General features: G+C 43.7%; 1 protein-coding gene across 5 annotated transcripts in view; it reads right to left on the bottom strand.

Annotated features, from left to right (window-relative positions):
- Rftn1 (raftlin, lipid raft linker 1) overlaps positions 1-20968 on the bottom strand; it is a 220220-nt gene that overhangs the window by 85570 nt on the left and 113682 nt on the right. For all 5 annotated transcript variants that reach the window (XM_042680088.1, XM_042680089.1, XM_042680091.1 and 2 more), the window contains exon 4: positions 8958-9057. In XM_042680088.1, coding sequence (XP_042536022.1) covers positions 8958-9057 — 100 coding nt within the window. The remainder of the gene's footprint in view (positions 1-8957; positions 9058-20968) is intronic.

Consider the following 20968-nt stretch of genomic DNA (forward strand, 5'->3'; position numbering starts at 1 on the left):
ACCTCCGCCACGATGCTACCACCTAAACTAAGCCATAATCTCCACAAAGAGCTGCTCCAGCAGGGGAGTGTGATGACTGCATCCTAAGGCCCCACTCTGGTTACCACCACAGCCATTCTCATCCCTCTGCAATGTACCCAGAATCCTCTGCTCCTCCTCAAATCCTTCAATGGTTTCCTTCCCATCACTTGGATAAAGACCTATATCCTTAGCCTAGCAAACTCTCTAGCTTCATCCTATGGACTAATCATGCTCTCTCTCTCTCCCACCCCATGGCCTTTGTGCAAACTATTCCCACCCCTCCACCTCACACCCTCAGGGACCACTCTCAGCTCCCACTTAAACCTGGTGGGGGGGGGGGGGGAACCCCTTGCCACTCCAGGCACTTACCCACTTGATTATATACCTGCCATGTGACCGTCTGTCCTACATCCTGTCCTCAGCTAGACTGCAGGTGTCCTGTGACTAGGGCGGGACAGTACTACCTCACTCAAGTACTCCCTGGCATGCAACATGGCAGGCCCTAGAAAAGCTGTCCAAAGAAACAAGATGGAACCCTAAACCCCAGTACCCATTATGGATTCCTGAACAGGGAGAAAATAAGGCACAAGAATGTATCCTCTTTTCTGGGGAGTCATCTTGACCAGTCTATGAACTGCTTCCTCCCTTGGGCTCAAAATGACTTTGGCTGACTTCTCTGGACAGAAGAGGAGGATCCTGGGCCAATCAAAATAGCAGGAGATCAGAGGACCAAGGGAGGCCAGAACAGTAGAGAAACTTTGGAAGAACACAGGCTTCTAAGCCACATTTCAACCCTTTGAAATCCAAACTTGGAACCTTCTTACTGCCTTCCTTGGCTTCTAAGGAAGGGGTGCCCTATTCCTGAACACAAGATACCCCACCCCTCTATGGTGCCCACCTTTATCTTTTATTACCTCTCAATTTCAGAAACTTCCCTCCCTACTGACATCTTTCAGCTTTTAAAAACACAATCTGAGTTAGCAAAGTCCAGTCTCAACAAGTAAGTTGTGTACAACAGCAGAGCCTCTAAACCCAGCTACTCAGAAGACGTAGGTAGGAGGACCAGAATCTGAGTCTAGTCCTCTGCACAAACGAAAGCCATTATTCAAAAAATAACTAAAGCAAAAAGGGCTGCAGGTGTGGATCAAGTGGGAGAGTGCTCTTACCTAGTACACACCAGGCCTTGAGTTTAATCACCAAAACCAAAACCAAAAAAATCAGTCATTTCTCCTATTTAAAACAAATGAAATTTCCTTCTACCTGTACCTGTCCTAGCTGTCACTCTTGTCATTTCTTCAAAATATATTTTTATTCTTAAACCCTGAAAGCTCCTGCTTGCCCTATAACAGTCGCTGTTCTATGACTAGTCAGGAACCCCAGGTGGCAGAGTCCAGCAGGCCATTCCAATTTGGCCACTTGACTGCTTGGAAGCCATCCTGTGAGACCTTCTGCAATGCCTATTCTTCCTGAGCCACCCCCTCCCCGGCTTTGTGGAAGTTCTTCCTTGTTTCCTCTGACCTTTACAAGAGTATCAGCACTTCATAATGAACTGGAAGAAAGTTCCAGCATCCCACATCTAGACCTGCTTGCAATGAAAGCCAAGTTTTCACAAGGAGAAGATAAAAACATAGTCAGCTTCTTGGAAACACAGCAGAGGCAACTAACCAGCCCAACAGAGTTGCAACGCTAGGTCTGTATTTCTAGCAGGCAACCATGAGCTACTACCTGGAGATGAGCACAGGGCACCCAGTGTCAGTTCCAGGCCAACAATAACTGACTTCTAGAATGTTCCTTCAAGGGTATCCCTGGCCCCCTAACAGATCTGTCACTAATTTTGTGACCTCTGTGCCTGCCTCCCCCGCCCCGCCCCCCACAAGGCTCCTCATGCTGTCCTTAGGAATGAACTCCCCCAGGCCTCTGTCATCCAGTGTCAGCTCTGGGTCCTCTCTTCCCTTCTGACAGAGTAGGCAATGTGATTCTTCCTTTACATTTCTTCTCATAGCTCTCCATTGATTTGATAAACATTTACTGAGTTGTGAAAATGGAGCAGGGACCTCTGTCCACCCCACCCCAGTAAGCTTCTAGCTCACTTTTCCTCCACTCCAGTAACACCCTCATCTCTAAGATTTCCTCAATTTTTGCCCCCTTTGAACTCTTATCACTCTGTGTGTGTATGTGTGTGTGTGTGTCTATGTCTGGCTGTGTCTGTGTCTGGCTGTCTGGGCTTGTATATCAGTACAACGTGGCTTAAACACGGGACCTGTCCTTTAACTTTTTCACCCAAAGATGGTGCTCTACTACTTGAGCCACAGATCCTCTTTCAGCCTTTTGTTTATGCTGATTAGCTGGAGGTAAGAATCTCACAGACTTTCCTGTCCAGGCTGGTTTTATACTGCAATCCTTGGATCTCAGCCTCCTAAGTAGCTAAGATTATCGGAATGAGCCACTGGTGCCTGGCTCTTACCACTTTTACTTTTCAAAACTGTCACATCTCTTGATTTGGGGATAGATGGAGGGCAGCAAGTGCAGGAAAGCCTTTTTAACATGATTTTCTCTCCACTCTGAATTGACGTGTTACACTAATTAAAATTAGACTCTGCACTGTACTTGAAGAAATGAGGCTCTGAATACTCAATAATCAACCAGGAAGTAAATCATGAGTCATTTATGCACCCCAGGCAGAGTTCTACAATCCCAGTAATACTGCTTCAGTAAAAGGAGATCTGAGATCTAAAAATTCACCTGCTGTTTCCTTAGCTAAAGGCAGTGCCATTTGGAAGTGTGAAGGGTATGTATTTTGCTAAATCCAGACTACCAAGTTTCTGACCATGGTTTCTCCTCCATGGACAGGGCAGAAAACCCCTCTGCCATTGTCCTCACTCGGAAGCCTCAGCATAAAGTGCATCAAGTTTATGAGTAGGTCACATTGGTCATAGGCAAGATACAGTTTCTGAACTATCAGGAGAATAAGCCTTCCTAGAAGTGATAGGGATTAAGGGTATAGCAAATGCCAAGTGCTTTAGATAGCATCTGCCTGACACCGAAGATTCTTCCCATGAAATAAAATCATATTTAATGTTGTAGAGATGGAGATGGGGTCTCACGGACTTTTCTGTTTGGACTGGCCTCAAACTACAATTCTCCAGATATTAGCCTCTTGAGTAGCCAGGATTACAAGCATGAGTCATCAGGTATGGGTCTCATTTTAAGTCAAAACAAACTTATCAATACGTAAATATGAGCCAACAGTATATCTTTTAGAGAGAGAGGGAAAAGAGGGAAGGATAGAGAGAAGAAAAAAGAGAGGGAGGGAAGAAAGGTGGAAGGGAATAAGGGGGAAAGAGAAGAGAGAGGAAGGGAGAGAAATGAGAGAGCAAAGGAAAGGAAAAGAGGAAGGAAGGGGAGAGGGAGAGAAAGAGAGGAAGAGAGGGAGAGATAGAGAGAGGAAGAGAGAGAAGGAGAGGGAGGGAGGGAGGGAGGGAGAGAGAGACACTCCTGCCCTGGGTTGCACATAACTCCCTGCATCTTCCAAGGTAAACCTGTCTGATACACTAACCCACCTTCTCATGGTCTGGCTTCACCCTACTCCACGGGTTCCCTGCTGAGAACAGGACTCCTTTCCCTTTGTCCATCCCACATGTGAGCCAAACAGGACATAGCACGGTCTTAGCGTTGGACCTCCATACATGCTCCTGTCCACCAGCAAGAGCACCATCTAGCTGGCCCCTGGGCCTCTCCAGCATCAATCCCTCACTCTGCAGAGTCCTCTTTGTACAACACAGCTCTCTAGAACCTTCCCCAAAGAGGCTAAAGAATGACCCTACTGCTCCCAAGTCCCTTTGCACCTTACTCTCCCCCACCACCACCTCAGGCCAGGCCCTCACTCCTCTGAGCTCCCGGACCTTCTCTAAAGAGAGGCCACAGCTTCCCTGCTTGCTTGGATTCTTGAAAAGAATCACTGTCAAGACAGAGAATGCGCCAGACTCACAGATGCAGATAATAATTTGGACATTCTTCTGAATGAGCTGCTGCAGGCTCTTCATTCTGACCTGGGAACTAAGACAGGAAATGCCACCATAGGCCACACAGGCAGGCTCTGCATCTACCTCTGGGACAACTGTCAAGTCAGAGTTCTTAAGGAATTGTAGGGACACTGTCTCTCTCACAGTCCCGAGCACTTGGCTCTAGGACTCAGAAAATACACTCTCTCCAAAATCTGCCCATAATTCTGCATATCAACTGTTGTGTGATCCATCAAAAGGAATTTAGCAAAGACAGGCTGGCTAAGCACGGCAGGGAATGAGAGGAGTGCAGAGCCTAGCAAGGGGACTTACTCAGAGAACTCCTAAAACCACATGGAAAGATCCAGAAGCCGGTCGCCCTCTATGCAAAATCACAACAGCATCTTCAGTTAATTATACTTGATACAGATTACAAATGACTTTGTTTTTCCTAATTGCGGGAAATCATGAACTCTCTCCCTCCTCCTATTACTGTTCTCGAGCCAAAGGTTCTGCACGTTTCAAACATTTGGTGGCAAAACAATATACCAGGACATTGTACTTAGAAAGAGAATAATCTATTCGTTTTGAATGCAATTCTCATATACGGAGAAGAGAATGAGCATATCGGGCATGATGGAACAATGACCAAACGAGTTAATTACCATCTTGTCCCAAGACAAATCTACTTGTCATTGGAACAGGAGCCATTATTTCAGACTAAATAATGGCCTATATAAAAAGTAATGGCGACAAGCTGTAGCAGCCAGTGACACAGCTTCATCTTGGCCTAAATGAACAGCAATTAACAAGTGTCACACCACACACACACACACACACACACACACACACACACAGAGGAGCTAAGCTAGTCACTAAATATTGACAATGCACAAATGGATTTTAATCCATCTCTTCCCTATGGTCTTCTATCTGGGTACTGAGCGAAGACACATTTATACCCAGGAAAATTTCTGCCATCTTCAGAAACAGGAGAAGGGCATCTGGGTTTCCTCTGTTCTTGAAACCCAGAAGTGGCATTTCCTTGAGAGTCCAACAATGGAACAGATGAGCAGAGGAAGAGACCTCATCCTATTATTTTGTCCCCATTCTCTGGTTGTCATGGCCACTGGGCTAGAAACTAGATCCACAGCAAGCAGCAGCAGCAGCCATAAATGCTGAAGCTATCCAAGCCTGCCTTCATGCACGAGGAGGAAGGATGCATGTGAGGTGCTGAATGGTGTGACCTCAAGGACCATGAGCCCCCAGTTTAGAGGTGAAAGACTGGGGTACACACCTGGAGGCAAACTCCAGAGCAGAAATTTCAGGTCGCCCCAGCAACCAGTCTATATGCAATCTAGTCTGTCTGGACCCAGTAATTTTGTTTTTAATTATTTTTTAGATCCAATTTTTTTTATGTGAAATCAAGGCTACTACAGTAGGAGCAGGATGATATAGTGAACTTCCTTTTATTTCTCTGGATTTTTTTTTTTTGTGGGGGGTGGAGAGAGGGCAGCTGAAGCTGGAGTCTGAACTTCAAGCCTGGGCGCTATCCTTAAACTTTTTTTGCTCCAGGCTAGTACTCTATTTGAGCCACAGCTCTGCTTCCAGCTTTTTAGTAGTTAATTGGAGATAAAGAGATTCACAGGCTTTCCTATTTTGGCTGGCTTTCAATTTCCATCCTCAGATGTCAGCCTCCTAAGTAGCTAGAATTACAGACATGAACCACTAAAGTCTAGCTACGGTGGACTTTAAAACACATCATATTCAGAACACAGAACTCTAATACAGATACAGCTATATAACCAAATTATTGCACAAATACACATATACACACACAAGCATGTATGCATGCACACACACAACAGGAGTAGGAGGAAAATATGCTGGGAGAAGAGAGAAGTAAAACAAACCTGACTAATGTCTTCTAGGAACCTTGTAAGTGGAAGTTTCCTGTTGTGGGACAGAGATCCATTTCCACCTCGGTATTATAGAATGCAGCAGCCAAGCATCCCACCAACCCGACTAGTTCCTCCTAACCACTCAATATGGCCACAAGCAACATGTCAGTCATACAGTGATCTGATTTTTGTTGACACCAAAGCTCCCATCCCATGTATCCTTCAAGGAACATAATGGACAGAGTATACAGAGTGTCCTTCCTGTGTCTCCCCAGCCATTCCAAGCAGCTGACTTAAGTGCAAGGCATTTCCAGCATTATCTGCCCCTAGCAGCAGCTACATACATGCTCCCCCTAGGATGACCCCACCCAAACTGGTTATGCATTTGCAGTAATCCAAAGAACATGGCCCTTCATCTACAGACATCTAAAGGAGGTAGGTATAAACAAAATACCCACCTCTCCTCCCTTCGAAATAATCCATTCTGTCAGAGTAGACAGAATTTGCACAATCTTCTATCAGAACTGCCATAAATGTTGATCAATGAGATCTTCTTGCTCTGCGATCTTGGTTCCTTCCATCTAGGATAGGTTGGATGTCTCAGGGCCCAAATACTAATAAGTAAATACAGGAAGAAGGGGCCAACAAATAAATACCCCTTTACCTGACAACCTATTATTTCACTCTTCTGCAAAATTTCTCCCACTGCGCTGACATCTGAGTCCTGTGTCTCTCTGGCCTTTACTACCTCTCTCTCTGTGGTGACTCCTCTTACGATTCTGTAAGAAAGACTTTATGATTCTGTAAGAGGAAAATGCTTTTGCTGGGTCTTGTGAATTAAGTAAAAGTCCCCAACCTTTTTAATCTGTGGCCTTCGATCTGAGGTACAGTTAACTAGGTGACCACCATGGACACCAAGAAAGACCAGATTCACAGAGAAGCAAGCTCGTGTGAAAAACAAACTGCCCTCATACAAGCAATATCTTCTTCCTATTACAGAAAATAAATAATGAAAACTTCAGGAGACCACCTTGTTTCTGTTCCATTCCAATAATAAAGTAATAATTTGTCTGAAATTCCTTCTGGGACAAAGACTGAGCTAATCACCAACCAAGCCATAGCTGTGACTTGGGACTATTTTAATTACATACCTTTCTTGTTCCCTGCCCTCAATTCTCCCTATCTAACCTAAAGACAGTATCTGTACTTCTGAAAATGGCTGAAGCTATACTGAAGTGCTGACTTCCCATATAATGAATCTCCTTTCTCTGCCCTTCAACATGTCTATTTGGCATATGCAGGCAACTGGCCAGGTCTAACAGGACCCCCGGATACTGGGACTGGATCTAAAAACCTGGTTTCAACCCTAGTCAACCCCTCCCACCTCAGATCCTCACACATGCTGCTCCCTCTATGTAGAGGATCCCCAAGCTGGCCCAGTGTGGCTGTGTCAGCACCACGCCCCCTCACCCCTCCAAGATCCACTCAAGCATCCTCCTGAGGGACCATTCACACATCCTTCCAGCTGTTTCCCAGCTAGTAATGTTTATCTTCAAAGACTGCCTGCCATTTGTGACAACATGAAGAAAGAACTGAGGCTGGCTTGTTCCCTATATCCCAGCACCTAGTGCTATTATTGACCCCAACACTGACAGCCAATGAGAGTTATCATCCAACTTACTAGTTGGATGTTTAGATCTCAAGTGCACCACAGCCACCTGTATGGGGTAAGAGGATTGAGCATTATAGCCAGGCTCCACCTATGACAGACTGTTTGTCCCCTACAGAGACTGTAAAAAGACAATGGAGCTGAAGGATTCCTATCACCTACGACATTGTAGCTGTCACAACTTCACAGTGCAGAGTGTGATCCCTGTGTCTGTGAGGTTGGTGGTATAAACAGACCTACTGCATGTCCAGTCCCAAAAAACTAGATCCCACACACTCATGTTGTAGATAGAGCCTGAAAAGAAAGACCAGTTACTGGCTGATGTACTCAGTTCACTATGATTGTTACCTTTATTTCAGAATGGACTTACATTAGATTTTTTTAAAAAAAGAATATTGTGGGATGCTGAGATCTGAGGATCAAGGTTTGAAGCAAGCCTGGGCAAACAAATATGAAAGACTCATATCCAATTAACCAGCAAAAAGACAGAAGTGGAAATATGGCTCAAGTGATAAGAGCACCAGCCCTGAGCAGAAAAAGTCAAGCAAAAGTGCCAAGTCCTGAGTTCAAGCCCCAGTACTGGCACCAAAAAGAAAAGCCTATTGTTAACCCCAAGTCCCATTGTGTTACAGCAGCCTCCTACGTCTCATGCTGCATCAAGAGACCACATCAGTGGGTTAGTGGCCTCTGGAAACCACCTTGTGACTCTAGTGACGCTGTCTCAGATCCCATCGCCAACAAGTGACACATAGCAGTATGCTGAAAGACTGAGGGAGCACAAGATCAGACGAAAACAGAAGTCAGCCTCAGACCACTGAAACATCATACTGAAACTCAAATAAACCTCACAATGTAGCACCAAGACACATGTGGTATGACATGAATCTCAGAACCCGACACATGTCTGGTAGATATGAATTTCCCTTCACTAGTCACTGTTTCCTGGTACATTTACATGCCAGAAGCATGTGACTCTGGCACATCCCCATGATAGGAAAGGAAGGAGGCTCAGGGGAAGGTGGCATCTGGTGGGGAAAGTCAGGCCACCTTGAGCGAGGGGCAGAGCCCCACCACTTTGGCCTGCAGGCCCGGTAGCTGGTAATACCATGCTGGCGCCACAAGATGGGAGAGGCCCTCCAGCCTGAGAGGAAGAGGGAAAGACAACCTTGCTCCAGAGTCAGCTCCAGCCTGAATGACATGTGGGAAGAGGCCCTTGCCACAGCTGTCACAGCTCCACTCTACCTCCTACCCTCCATCCGAAGTATCTGGAGGTGTAGCTGACACCCAAACCCACTCACTCACCTATGTCCACTTGAGCACACGCTCTGCCGACCTGACTCACTTGGTCCTAATCTCAATGCTCACCTTCTTAACGAAGTCTGGGATGAGTTTTTGGTGGTCTAAGGAGGAACAGCAATCTAATTCCAAGATGTAGCCTTCATTGTGAAGATCGGTTTTCTGAGATCTGAAGAGAGAAAACACGCAAGGATTGAGATTGTCCACAATTTTCTTTTTTTTTTTTTTTTTATTTTATTTGTGAACATACTGTACAGAGGGGTTACAATTACATGGGCAGGATAATGCGTACATTTCTTACCAAGCATTGCAGCCTCCTCCTTTGTTTATCCTTCCATCCCTTCCCAGCCTCCCCCCTCCCCCCCCCCAGTCCCAATCCTCCCCCCCCCTCACCCCCCGCACCAACATTGTAAAGCTCGTTTTGGACATGACAACTTGTACTTCTCATTGTTGCAACGGGTCCACCTGTATCCTTAAACGACTTGTTTTTCCCCATCTCCTCCACAAGTTATACTGACGTCAAATATAGTGAAAGCAGGGGTTACACTGTGGGGGAGGGACATACAAAGCAACAAAGAAATAATCTTATAAATGCGTTAGAAACACATGCATGAAAGAACAAAACATTAAAATACATATCTAAGGGTTCATTTTCCTAACATCACATTATCTGACCTTTTCCGCTTGACTCATACCTATACTAGATATTGCAAATAAGGGAAACCATGGGGCTTATGTTTCTTTGGGCCTGGCTTACTTCACTTAATATAATTTTTTCCAAGTTTTTCCATTTCCTAACAAATGGGGAAATGTCATTCTTTCTGATGGAGGCATAGAATTCCATTGTGTATATATATCACATTTTCTTGATCCATTCATCTACTGAGGGGCATCTGGGTTGGTTCCAGATCTTAGCTATGGTAAATAATGCTGCAATAAACATAGTTGTGCTGGTAGCTTTAGTTGTCCACAATTTTCTTAAAAAAGGAATCACTGGATATTGGACAAAACCCCAAATTCTGTTCTGAAAGTAGCTGTTAAAAGCAACACTGCTGAAAAATCAGTTATGAGAGAGAATGCGAAGAATATATAAAGGTCTATGTCATCAAATGACCTCTAAGAAGGCTGAACATGATGGCACATGCCTGTAATCTCAGTACTCTTGAGGCTGAAGCAGGAGGATTGAGAGTTTGAGGCCAGACTGGACTACATACAAAGATCCTATTAAGGGGAGGAGGTGAAGGGGACAGGGAGAAGGAAGAAAGAGGAGATGGGGTAGAAGAAGTGGAAGGGAGGGAAGGTGGAAGGAAGGGAAGGCAGAAGTGAGAGGGAGAGGAAAGAGGAGAGAAAAGGGAAAGGGGAAGGAGAGAAGGGAAGGGAGATGGGAGAAGAGTTTCCAAGACATCTGATCTTCATGTAAAATACATCATTATAGAATTATAGGCTTAAGACAATATGGCTCACACAGAACACACATATACAACACTCACGTCAGTAACATATTTTCCATTGACAGACACAGGCAAAGAACTAGCAGCATACTGTCTCTCTCTCTCTCTCTCTCTCTCTCTCTCACACACACACACACACACACACACACACACACACACACACACGCAGTTAACAACAGTTATGTCTGGGAATAGGGAGGGCCTGAGGAAACCAGGGCTGGTATGGAGAATGATTATAACTGACTTTAGTTGTACTCTCCAATTTTATTCACTATTTAATGAATAGAATATATTCATCTATCACAATACAAAGATTCATTTTTTTAAAAGACTTTAAAACGACTCGTCCCTTTTTAAAGATCTTGCCATCTGGCACGATAGATCCAAATTAAAGAAGTTTCACAGAAAGCTCAGAGCAACTGAAAGCAGAAGTTCTGGGGAAAGAGGGTGGAACGAAAGGTGACAGGTTGAAGGAAGGTACTGCCCAGCCCGGCCGCCTGCAGCAGTGGGCTGCTCCCCAAGTTCCCTCTGTCCAGACATGCTTGTGATATGGCAATCCCCAAAGGGAAAAACCACCCCATCACATCATCCCTTTACATTCTAAAGTGTAAAAATTCTTTTGTGGCTTTCTCTGTGTGACGTTAAGGTAGGACTGGGGAACTTCTAGAGGCCACGTGATGTTGGGAATTGAAGGGGATTCCTTGGCCCAACCTGGCCTAGGAAATAAGACCCAAGTAGAAATCAAGGGAATGTGCTTAAGTGTGGCTACTTGTGAGGAGCAGACATTCAAGTTCAGGCTCACTCCTCACACACAGCCCTTCCATGAAGGGCCGAGGTATGTGGGGAAACTCCTGGCCCTTTATGAACTCACAGAGGGGGCCCTGACCAGGCCTGGCCATCTTGCAAGTGGCTTTCATACCGTACCCTGAGATACACACGTCATCTTACCCTGGTTTCTAAATGCATATTTGTCATAATACTTTAAAAATGAATTTCTACGATTCTTATGTAGCGTTAAAAGGAATTTATGATATCATTAACCAGCTGGGTAAGATTTACATGAAATTTGAAAGTGAAAAAAAAATTAAAGAGGATTTGGTTTTCCCAGGTGTGACACTGTGGTTCGGTAAGCAAACTTCAATAGCTTATTTTAATTTTCTTTTTCCCTTTTACATATCCTTTCTGGGGTAGCGTAATGAGGCACATATGTTTGAAATGCAAAAGAATAAATTGATTTCAAGCCAGTCAACCTGGATTAAATGAATCTTAACAGAATAAAACAAACTCTGTACCTCAGCCACTATCTTAACACTTGGTCAGAGATGAGATTCATATTCTCAGTCCTCCCCATAAAAACAACAGAAGATCCAGACTTTCCAAAGAGAAGACCTGATAAGACATACTGTCATAGGTATTACAGGGGTCTTAAAAAGCAATGAAAGGGATAAGGGAATGGAGTTTCTAAAATGTAAAATCCTACCCCAGGTGCTGGTTGCCATTTCCAGCAGAAAAGTCCAGGAGAGTCCATCTCCAGTTAACCAGTAAAATTCTTGGCTGGAGGCATGGCTCAAATGGTAGAGCATTAGATGAACAAGCAAGCAGAACAAGTCTGAGGCCCTGAGTTCAAACCCTGGTACACACACACACACACACAAAATCCCAGCTCTCTATCACATGGAAACTAATATCAGGCTATCCAAGGTTACTTATTAATAGCCAATGCAGTTTTAAGTGATTCAGACTGGAAAAACTGTAATTATTTAAGACAAATGAACACTAGCGACTCAATGAAACACTCCTAAGATGAGTGAAGTGGAGTCTATGAACAATCCACAGCTCACACTCAAAAGGAATCATAAAGAATTAGCACAGAATCTAGTAAGTATCCTTTTGGTTCTGGAACAAGAAATTCTGTAACAAGAATGGCAGCTCTGGTTCACTTCACCCAATAATTAACTCAGCTACATCTGAACGAAAGGAAGACAAAGGACTGACAAGAAAAGGCATTAGGACTTTTCAAGATGAACCATGAAGAAAATTACCTTGGCCTACTGTTTCTTGGATCTTAAACCCACGGTGAATTGAGGAAATACAGGAACAGTGGAAAAGCCTTTAAGAGTTGACTCCACAAGCCTCCACAGGTTTTGGGGCAACCTGTGGCTCACTTGAACTCAGTAAATATAGCCAAGATAGTAGGAACATCCTGTAATTGTATTAGGCTCTAAAAGACTCTGTCCTGCAGGCTGGAGCTAGAGATCCCTCACTGGCTTGAAGGACACTGTCATGACATTGAGTGTCCTATGGCAAAGAAATGTGGACAGCCCCTGACCAACAGCTGGAAGAGAATAGTCCTCTGAGTGCAAGAGATAAGTTCTGCCAACACCTGAGGGAGTTCGGAGGTAACTTTTACCCAGCTGAATTTCTGATGCGACCACAGCTCCAGCCAACACCAACACTACAGCCTGTTGGGAACCTGAACAGCGAACCCAGATAAACTACAGGTATCTCAAGGGAATAAATACATGTTCTTCTGAGCTGCTACATTTGTCACAACATATTACAGAGCATAAAAAGCTACTTCAGGCTGGGAATGTGGCTCAATGGTGGAATGCTTGCCTAGCATTCATGAGGCCCTAGGTTCGATTCCTCAGTACCACATAACCAGAAAAGGCTGGAAATGGTGCTGTGGTGCTGTGGTACAGTGCTAGAGAAAAAGAAGCCTAGGGTCAGTGCCCAGGTCCTGTGTTCAAACCCCAGGACTGGCAAAAAATAAAAGCTACTTCAGTTCCAAGGAGGAAGAAGACAAAGGAGCTTTGTATTCAGAATAGGCCTCTCATTGGTTGACAAATGGATACTCACACCCACATGATCCAGTCAAACCTGAGAGCAGCCTCTTTCAGCAACAAATGTTCTGCATCCCCAGCAACTACCTTGGGAGAGAGAAGTCAATGTCTCCCAGTGGGGCCACCATGGGCCAGCGCCTGGCTACCCAAAGGCCTTCAATACATGAGACCAGATACTATCTAGTCATTCTAGAGGAGATGTATTAAAATGCAACTCCCTAATAAACAAGCACAGGCCACCCTCCTGCAGGGGAGGGGAAATACCAGTTATGTGTCACAAAAGTCCATGTTAGTGCCCAGTCCTGAAGAATGGACCTGGGAAACCACCAAACATCCCCTGGACCAAAGGACAAAAACTACCAGACAGAGAAATATGTGCTTAAATTATAATAAAAACGTCAGGGTACCACTGGTCATACCTATAATCCTTACTCGGAAGATATTGTTAGGACTGAAGTTCAAGGCCAGCCCAGGCAGAAAAATGTCCATGGGACTCCTTCTCAATGGAAAGCTGCTTCTAGCTCAAAAGTAACCAACCAAACTCAGGGCTGGATGTGTGGATCGGTAGTGAGGGCACTCATTTAGGAAGTATGAAACGCTGAATTCAAAACTCAGTAATGCTAATAAAAAAGAAACAAAGAAAAGGGATGACTCTCTGAAAAGAGCAGGGCTGATGGTAAATTATGAATTATATGTCTTCATAATTTTTTTGGAGGGGGGGTCCGGTCGTGGAGCCTGAACTCTGGGCCTGGGCGCTGTCCCTTAGCTCTTCAGCTCAAGGCTAGCGCTCTACCACTTGAGCCACAGCACCACTTCTGGCTTTTTTCTTTTTGCTTATGTGGTGCTGAGGAATCGAACCCAGGGCCTCATGCATGCAAGGCAAGCGCTCTACCACTGAGCCACCTTCCCAGCCCCATGTCTTCATAATTTTTAAAAAACATTTTTATTATCTTTAAGTATTTGTACGCTAGAGTTGCCATTCAACAAAGCAGTTTATGAATACAGTGCATCTCGATCAATGTCACCGCTTTCAACAGTTCTACCCCTCCCAACCCCCCTTTCCTTCACTTTAATTTTGTAGGATATACTCCAATATTTTGCCATTTAATAAAGCAGTTTATATATAATACATCTTTATCTGTGACATCCCTTCAACATTTTCACCCCTTTTCAAGCCACCCCTTCCCTTATTTTTCCAATTTTCCTGGTTTATATAATGAATTCTTGACTGTATTCTCCCCACCTCCCCTAATCATTCATCTACACTTCTCCCCTTGGGCCCACCCCCACTCTTGCAAGTACCCATTTCCTGGTATATTAAGTGAAGTAGCCAGGCCCAGAAAAACAACAGTTGCATGGCTTCCCTCATTTGTAGTAGCCAGAATGTGCCTATAAATCTGTTAAGTAAACATACTGGGTGGTATGTAAGCGGTTACAAGTGAATTAACTAAAGTATAATAGAATCTATGGAGAGCTCAAATAGTATTATTCTTTCAAAAGATTTTTTTTATAACACCAGTACTGAATTCAGGGCCTGGGTGTTTCCTGCCTGGGCTGGCTTCAAACCACAGTCCTCAGATCTCGGCCTCTTGAGAAGGCATAATTATAGGCATGATCCACCGGCACCTAGCTGTCTTCATTATTCTCAATCCCTAACTGTACACATTTCCCTAGATTTAAGAGCTAAAGGCTGTGGATTCTAGAGCTAACTAGATGTGCTTGCTCCATATTCCAGCTGGGAGCCTTGGGGAAATTTACTTGAATTCTCAACTTCAGTGTCTTTTACTATCGGAGGAATCCATGGGAACCAGATAATGTAAACCTTACAGGCCACAGTGCAAACATGGGAAGTTCTGAAGGCCCCTGAACACAGACTAGGCATGATCTGATTTATTTTAAAAAAGGATCCATCTGGCTGCAGAGGGCAGCTATGAGACAACCTCAATGAGCCAGTGAGGAGATGCCAGTGACTCAAGTGGACTGTTAACTGTGTAGCTCCCAGTGGTAAGGGATGGATTCTGACTTTTTTCAAGGAAGAATCTTCACAGTTTTCATGTGGACAGGTTGTAGGATATGAAAGCAAACGATGATAATGCCAAGGATTGTTGCCCTAGCAACTGAGAGAATAGATGAATTTGCCACAGTTATGATGGGGAAGATGGACAATTAGATTGATTGAATTTGATGTAACAGCAGACATGAGGGTGGAGGAGTCTGGTAGAGAGCTGAGAATATATTCAAGTCTGGACTTTCGGAGAAATGTCTAGAGATGTAAATCTAAAAGTCATCAGTATCCCAATGGTATTTAAAGTGTGAGACTAAGTGGTATCTCCACTAGTGAGGAAGGAAAGGCGTCAAGGACCGAGACTGGAGACCTTCTCCCATGAAAAGGTTAGGAAGAAAGAAGAAAAAACAGCAAAGGCAACAAAGATGGAATCACCAGAGTAGAAGGGGGATAAAAGCTATGATCTATTATTCTAGAAATCAGTTTCAGGAAGTTTGTCACAGAGAAGGCTATGAGTTAGTCTGTCAAATTGCTTTCATGAACAAATCTACAATTTTCTCTTCAGTTTACATACTGTGCTAGTGTTTGTTGATGTGATAAAATACCTGAAAGTAAACAATTTAAAAAGAGGGAAGATTTATTTGTCAACAGATTCAGAGGTTTTAGCCCATGATTACTTGGTTCCATTGCTTCTGGGCCATAATGAGACAGAAGAACATCATGGTATGGTAGAGCAAAGCTGCCCACCTCATGGTGGACAGGAAATAGAGTTCCAGAAAGGAAGGGACCAGGGACAAGCTACACCCTTCCAAGACAGCCCCCCCCCCTCGCCCCTACCAGCAGCCTACTAGGCTTCGACTCCCATTTCAACTCCTGATAATGCCAGTATTCCACAAATTATTAATCACTCAAAGGATGAATCTACTGATTAAGATGGAGCACTTGTGTTCCAATTACTTTCCCCAAACTCTCTCAGCTGCCAACCAAGACTTCTACACATGAGCCTTTGGGGTCATTCTGTCTCCAAATCATATACTTATCCTCTTGAAATTTAAAAAGAGACCCATCCTACAGAAACAGGTACGAAGAAATCTGTTTACCATTAATGTATGATTATCCTGTTAAACTGTCAAGTTAATATGTCAGTGTGGTTTAGAATAGCTAGGGGTCCTTGAAAAATCAGTTGTCATGGTGCTACTGGGATATTTTTCAGATATAACCTTGGAGGAGTCAGTCACTGGTGGCTTACATCTGCAATCTTAGCTGGAGGCTAATATCTGAGGATCACAATTTGAAGCCAACCTAGGCAGACATATCTGTGGGACTGTTATCTTGGCTTAGCCTTGAGCTAAAAAAGGCAAGTGAGAGCACACAGGCTCTGAATTCATGCCTCAGTACTGGCACAAAAAATAAATAACCCTGGGAAAACTTAAAGAGCTCTGGCCCACCTTACATCATATCTTCCCATAGCACTTAATAAGTACAGGGCAATGAAGAGTTGAGGGGAACTTGGCCCAAGACATTCCAAAGGGATTTTTCTCAAAGCAAGGAGGAACAGAAGGATGAGATGTGCTATGTTGATCACCAAGAATGAAGACAAAATGAATCAAATTCTTAAAAGTGGAGCTACATGGTACTAGCAAGGCCGAACAGCACAGTGGTTCTGAATATTAGAAGCCACAGCAGCTAACAGGGAGCTGGCTAAGTCTCAAAAGCCACCAGTATGCAATAAGTAAATGCAGATTGGCATCTTGGGATGGAAAAAAGAAACAAATAGAAAAAAGGTGAAATCCAAATAAAATCTGAACCGGGTGTCTGTGGCTCATGCCTGCAAATCCTAACTACTCAGGAGGCTGAGATCTGAGGATCGTGGTTGGAAGCCAGCAAGAAAGTATATAACACTCTCATCTACAATGAACTATTTAGAAAAGGCTGGAAGTGGTGCTATGGTGCAAGTGCATATTATTTTTAAATAATAAACATGTGATAGATCACACTTCAACACATAAGGCCATTAGAACACTTCAAAGACCAGAGTTTTAACAACTCTTCTTTTTCTAGAACACTTAGGCATAGCTTAAATTTCAGTTATAAAAAAAGAATGTGCAGATGGGCACCCATGGCTCATGCCTGTAATCCTACTCAGGAGGCTGAGATTTAAGGATTGTGGTCCAAAGCCAGCCCTATCAGGAAAGTCTGTGAGACTCTTATCTCCAATGAACAATCAAAAAGCCAGAAAAAGAGGTGAGGGGTTCAAGCAGTAAAGCACTAGCCTTGAGCAAAAAGCTCAGGAACAGGGCGCAGGCCCTGAGTGTAAGCCCAAGGACCAAGAGGGAGTGTGGAGAGAGAGAAGGTAGAGAGGGAAGGGAAGAGTGGGAAAGGGAGAAAAGGAAGGAAGAGGGAAGAAGAAGGAATATGCAGTTCATCAATAAGGTTAGTTCTGCTTTATTTAGAAATAATCGTAACAAAGAGCAGCAAACATAAATTTAGATTACTAGGAACTTCTCCAACTAGAAAACACTTATTAAATGTCAGTTAACAGAAACAAATTCTTTATCTCTAGGATCAGGAAGAAATCTTAAGACATTTTTTTCCCTTTCAAAATAATACCAGATTCATAGAATAACCAGAAGGAGTTTTTGTTTTTTAAGAAATACTAGGGCTATATGTATTCAAATGTTTTTTTCTTTCATGCGATTGTTTCTAACACATTTATAAGATTATTTCTTTGTTGCTTTGTATGTCCCTCCCCCACAATATAACCCCTGCTATCACTGTATTTCATGTCGGTATAATTTGTAGAGGGGAAGGGGAAAAACAAATCGTTTAAATAGGGATACAGGTGGATGGACCCATTGCAACAATGAGATGTACAAGTCGTTATGTCGAAAACGAACTTTGGTGTGGGGAGGGGGGGCGGGGGGAGGATGGGAAGGGAAAATAAAGGAGGAGGCTACAATGCTTGATAAGAAATGTACTCATTATCTTGCCCATGTAATTGTAACCCCTCTGTATAGTATTTTCACAATAAAAAAATAAAAACAATAAAAAAGAAATGCTAGAGCTGGGCACTAGTGGCTCATGCCTGTAATCCTAGATACTTGGGAAGCTGAGATCTAAGAACTGCAGTTCAAAGCCAGTCCAGACAGGAGACTCTTGTCACCAATTAACCAGACAACCAAAGTGGAGTTGTGGCTCAAAGTAGTAGAGTGCAAAAAAGATCAGAGACAGTGTCTAGGCCCTGAGTTCAAGCCTCATGACGAATAACAAAAAGGAAATACGAGGGCCAGAAATGAACAACAGATCTGAAAAGACTTATCTATAAGAGAAAGAAGAGTCTATCTATTTCCACTAACTTGTTTATAATTAATAAAACCAAAGATCTATTTATTAATTTATCCATCTATCACCAGCTTCACCACAGAAGGAACAGAGGGCATTGAGGGAACAGAAAGCATTCAGTAGATTCCTCAAGAAAAGCATAGTTGGAGGGCTGGGAAGGTGGCTCAGTGGTAGAGCGCTTGCTTTGCATGCATGAGGCCCTGGGTTCGATTCCTCAGCACCACATAAGCAGAAAAATTAAAAAGCCGGAAGTGGCACTGTGGCTCAAGGGGTAGAGTGCTAGCCTTGAGTTGAAGAGCTGAGGGACAGCGCCCAGGCCCAGAGTGAAGGTCCCATGACCAGGACCCCCCCCCCCTCAAAAAAAAAAAAAGCATAGTTGGAGCTGGGCACCAGTGGCTCATATCTGTAATCCTAGCTACTCAGGAGGCTGAGATATGAGGAGTCTGGTTCAAAGCCATCCCGGGCAGGAAAGTCCATGAGACTCTTATCTCTAATTAACTACCAAAACTGGAAGCAGTGCTGTAGCTCAAGTGGTAGGGCACTTTGTGTTGAAGAGTTGAGGGACAGTGTCCAGACCCAGAGTTCAAGCCTTACAACCAACAGAAAAAGAAGAAAGAAAGAAGGAAGGAAGGAAAGAAGGAAGGAAAAAAAAGCATAGTTGGAAGGGAAGATAAACCATAAGAACACAAGTACTATACTGTGAGAGTTCAATTATTTCCAGGGCCAGAGATCAGGAAAAGGAACATATAACTTAAGTCATTAAGGCTATGTAGAAATTAGTCATGGGACAATGAATTAAAGGGCACCGTAGAAACTGAGAACAGAAATTCATTAAAGGAGACTAAGCATGAGCTCTAATATGGAAATAATGAATAGGTCAATTTAGCAAAAGGTTCATGAAGATAGGGGTTACTTGTTACCCAGTGGGATCAGTCAGCAATCATGAACTAATGGAGGAATGAGTGCATTATTTCACTATTAGAATGAATATGTGGTGGAAGACTCTCTGGTGCTAGATCAGAGGTTGTAAAGGACAAATCTCCATTCTGACAAAAGTGAGAGACAGGTGGTGCTGGACAGCAGATGCTAACACAAAGCATGCAAGACTTGTGTATGACACAGGAAGGAAGAGTATTTTAGGGGAGCAGAAGTGAGAATTTAGTTAAGATTTTTTTGTAGAGCTAATGGAAGGGTAGCAAAGATTTTAGGTGTTTGTTGTCCCTGCAACTGGTGGTGATTGTGAGGAAGGAAGTGAACTATTGCTTCTGAAGATGCTATCAGAACAACAGGAAAAGGATTTATCAAAATTTGTATAATCAGCTGGGTGCCAGTGGCTCACGCCTGTAATCCTAGCTACTCAGGAGGCTGAGATCTGAGGATCACAGCTCAAAGGCAGCTCAGACAAGAAACTCTGTGAGACCTTATCTCCAATAAATCACTCAGAAAACCAGAAGTGGTGCTATGGCCCAAGTGGTAAAGCTCTTGCCTTGAGCTGAATAGCTGAGGGACAGTGCCCAGGCCCAGAGTTTAAGCCCCACAACCGACAAAAAATAAAAAATAAAAAATTGTATAATCCTGTGCAAAATAAACCTTATCTGCAAAAATGAGAATTAAAATTTCCCCTTATAGTGAAGATTAAAAAATACTTGAAGCCAAGCACAGGGGCTCAAACTTGTAAGACTAGAATAAGAGGCAGTGATTGGTAGATCATGGTTTAACACAAACCCAAAGAAAGTTCACAAGGTTCGTGGGTGCCATGGTTCATGTCTATAATCCTAGATACTCAGGAGGTTGAGATCTAAGGATCACTGTTTGAAACCAGCCTTGGACAGGAAACTTTGTGAGACTCTTACCTCCAACTAGCTAGCAAAAAGCTAGAAGTGTTTCAAGTGGTGGAGTGCTTGCCTTGAGCAAAAAAGCTCAGGGACAATGCCCAGGCCCTGAGTTCACAAAGTTTCTATCTCAACCAATGGCTGGGCATGGTGACACACACACCGGGCATGGTGACACCCAAGCCGCAGAAAAGCACATGGCTGGATGCAGGGGTGCACATCTGTTATCCCAGAGACAAAGGGAAGGACAAAGGGAAGATCAAAGTCCAGACTGGCCTAGGAATAAAGCAACACTCTATCGTGAAAACAGCCAATTCAAAAAAGTTCTGCTAGAGTGGCTCAGTGGTAGAGTGCCTGGTTAGCAAGCACAAAGCAAGCACAAAGTTCAAACTCCATAAAAAAAAAAAAAAAGAAAGAAAAGAAGAGATATTTCAGTGGATATGGTAGTGAACCCTATAATCCTAATGCTTAGAAAAAGGACCAAGCAAGGCCAGCCTGAGCAACATAGCAAGATAGAATTTTTTTAAAGAAAGAGAGGGGGGGGGGAAGGGGGGAAGGGGGGAAGGGAGGAAGGAAGGAAGGAAGGAAGAAAGAAAGAAAGAAAGAA

The sequence above is a fragment of the Dipodomys spectabilis genome, unplaced genomic scaffold (assembly GCF_019054845.1).
Source record: "Dipodomys spectabilis isolate Male_0828 unplaced genomic scaffold, ASM1905484v1 ptg000054l, whole genome shotgun sequence".
Lineage (NCBI taxonomy): Eukaryota > Metazoa > Chordata > Mammalia > Rodentia > Heteromyidae > Dipodomys > Dipodomys spectabilis.